This window comes from Rosa chinensis, chromosome 6, assembly GCF_002994745.2.
Source record: "Rosa chinensis cultivar Old Blush chromosome 6, RchiOBHm-V2, whole genome shotgun sequence".
Lineage (NCBI taxonomy): Eukaryota > Viridiplantae > Streptophyta > Magnoliopsida > Rosales > Rosaceae > Rosa > Rosa chinensis.
Window position 1 is genome coordinate 19423978 of NC_037093.1, and position 2398 is coordinate 19426375.

At 39.0% G+C, this 2398-nt stretch overlaps 1 protein-coding gene across 1 annotated transcript; it reads right to left on the reverse strand.

Moving 5' to 3' along the window:
* Positions 1 to 1350: 1350 nt before the first annotated feature.
* On the reverse strand, positions 1351 to 2190 carry LOC112170999 (F-box protein At5g07610). Its single transcript, XM_024308252.1, has one exon. It carries the CDS (start codon positions 2188 to 2190, stop codon positions 1351 to 1353), a length of 840 nt encoding a protein of 279 aa, XP_024164020.1.
* Between the last annotated feature and the right edge of the window lie 208 nt (positions 2191 to 2398).

Consider the following 2398-nt stretch of genomic DNA (forward strand, 5'->3'; position numbering starts at 1 on the left):
CAGGGGCGGCCCTGAGGGTGTTCAAGTAGAGCAGCCGCATAAGGCCTCCGGTTTTCGAAGGCCTCAAAATTCAATTTTGTAATGGCTTTTGATAAAATATATTCATCAAAAATATTGAAAGCTATTGAACTGTTGTTCAGTTCAGTTGACAACTCTACCTTAAGTTAATTGGCTTGGTTGGTCTTGGGTTCAAAACCCATGGGTGCTTAGCTCTAGTTAAATTTTTTTTTGTTGCCTTTTTTCTGATCTTCTCTCTTCTTTTAATTTTTTTTTCTTTTTTCTTTTTTCTTTTCATTCCTAAGGCCTCTCTACTTTCTTCTTTGATCTTGTGTTATATTTCTTGACTCTTTGTTTTCTTTCTATTTTTCCTTCCTTGTTTATGTTTTTAGGCCTCCACTATTTTTTTCTTCTATTTATGGCAAACATTTTTTCTTAATTCTTCTAATTGAAACCGTGATTAATAAGGCATCATTTAAATTTTTGCATAGGCCTCTTAATTTTCAGGACCGGCCGGCCTTGCTTGTAGAATTGTAGTGTATCGTTGAAACGTATAAACGTATAAACTTATGCATATTCATGGACTAGCTGCTTCATAGTTATTTCAATATTGTCAAGCATAAACGCATCCAGCACCTTTTATCTGACCTTGCACTTCAAACATGTTAACCGCAAAGTTGTAAGTGTCTTCACAATAATACTCTTTTTTTTTTTTTTTTGCCGGTTTGCAGGTCATGAAAACTGGAGGGTTGTTGGATGGGAGCAACTATGGACTTGCTACTTGCTAGATTGTAAGGACTAGGGAGTGATGCTTAATTTGCAGAAGCAGCTAGGAATCTAGGATTAATCCAAACTGAAATAAACAATGGAAATAAAGTCCAACGATATTTGTATATATTACAATGATGTCAATTATCAACTACACAAAAGTACATAGAATTTTTTTTTTTTGGTTGACAAAATGATTAACAAATTAACAATCCTTGCGGTATCAAGTATCAACAGTAAACAGATACGCACTTCCATCACACAGGAGCCAAAGTCTCCATATATCGAAAATTATTTTCTTGAACTCGTCGTCTGCAATCATTAACACCGCGCCTGGGAGTTAGCTGAAATGCTTTGAAGATCTTGCTTTTGAGATTATACGAGATGATTTTACCAGGAATATGAAGCAGCAAGGACGAACTTTCATCTCCTTCAATTTCCTCTGGAGTAAGAAAGAGAACAGAAAATTTCTTCTCGCGCGGCCGGAAGGTAGTGAACATGGGATTAAGATCAACATGGTATTTGAGACACCAACCAGAATAGTCTCTCCCCATCTCGGACACTTCGATACGCGAAGAATAGATATCAATAAGATGCAAATGGCCGCCACAATGTTCTAAACTCAAACCATTCGAATGGCTCGAGACCAAGACTAAAAACATGTCTGTCAGGCTCGAAAACATGTCTGACACGCTCATCATCTATGTGATAGTACGAGAGCTCTTTATGCAACCCTACCCAATGAACTGCGCCATTGCAGTATACCCCTTCATCGTAGCGGACACCCTGACGTGCCATATTGAAAGAGGAATCGACAAGTCTCCAACTTTGAGTCTCAGACGAATATATCTCTATGTGAAAATCCGAGTAATAGTTCTCTCTGCAAAGGAAGAGCACCTTGTAATGAGGTGATTTGGAAGGGTCAAAAGCCAAAGCCTGACCGAGGATCAAACATGGTTGACCAGAAGTAGCAGCAGCAGCTGGAGGATTAAGTGTGGAAAACTGGTTGGTAGTCGGATTGAGAACATAGTATGGTGGCTTACTTCTTTTTGCGAGGGGACAACATAAGAAGAGGCCATTACAGGACTGGATAATCATGATCTCATGATTTTGAACGAAGTTAAGAGGATTGCAGTTGGGTGAACCAGATAGATTTTGGTTTCCATGGCTACTTCTAAGGTCATGATCAAGATCAAGAGGGATGAAAGATAAGGCAATGTATGCTGATGTCCTAGGAAAGACAGCGGAGATGGAGGAGTTGGGGTTCTGAAGGGTGTGGCGGTGACAGAATTTGGGGTCGGAGATAAGAGAGAGCCAATGCTTGGAGACGCATTTGAATCGGACCAGAGGTCGAGCTGGTACGCGCAAAAGAATTTGAATAAGAAGGTCTTCTGTGCTGGCTATGGTGCCGACTTCCTGCACCATGTTATCTCCTGTAATCGATCTATCTAAAACTTCTGTTTGATTGTTTCTTGTGCTTTAGGCTTTATATATAAACATCAAATCTGAAACCAACCAATATAGTGAATTATTGATTCCTAATCCTAATCAACAAAGGAAAACATGCCTTCCTAATCCTAATCAACAAAGGAAAACATGCCAAGTCTAATAATATATTGTTGATTCCTAATGA

Coding starts and splice junctions, on each gene's coding strand:
- LOC112170999 (XM_024308252.1), bottom strand. CDS start 2,190: ATGGTGCAGGAAGTCGGCACCATAGCCAGCACAGAAGACCTTCTTATT.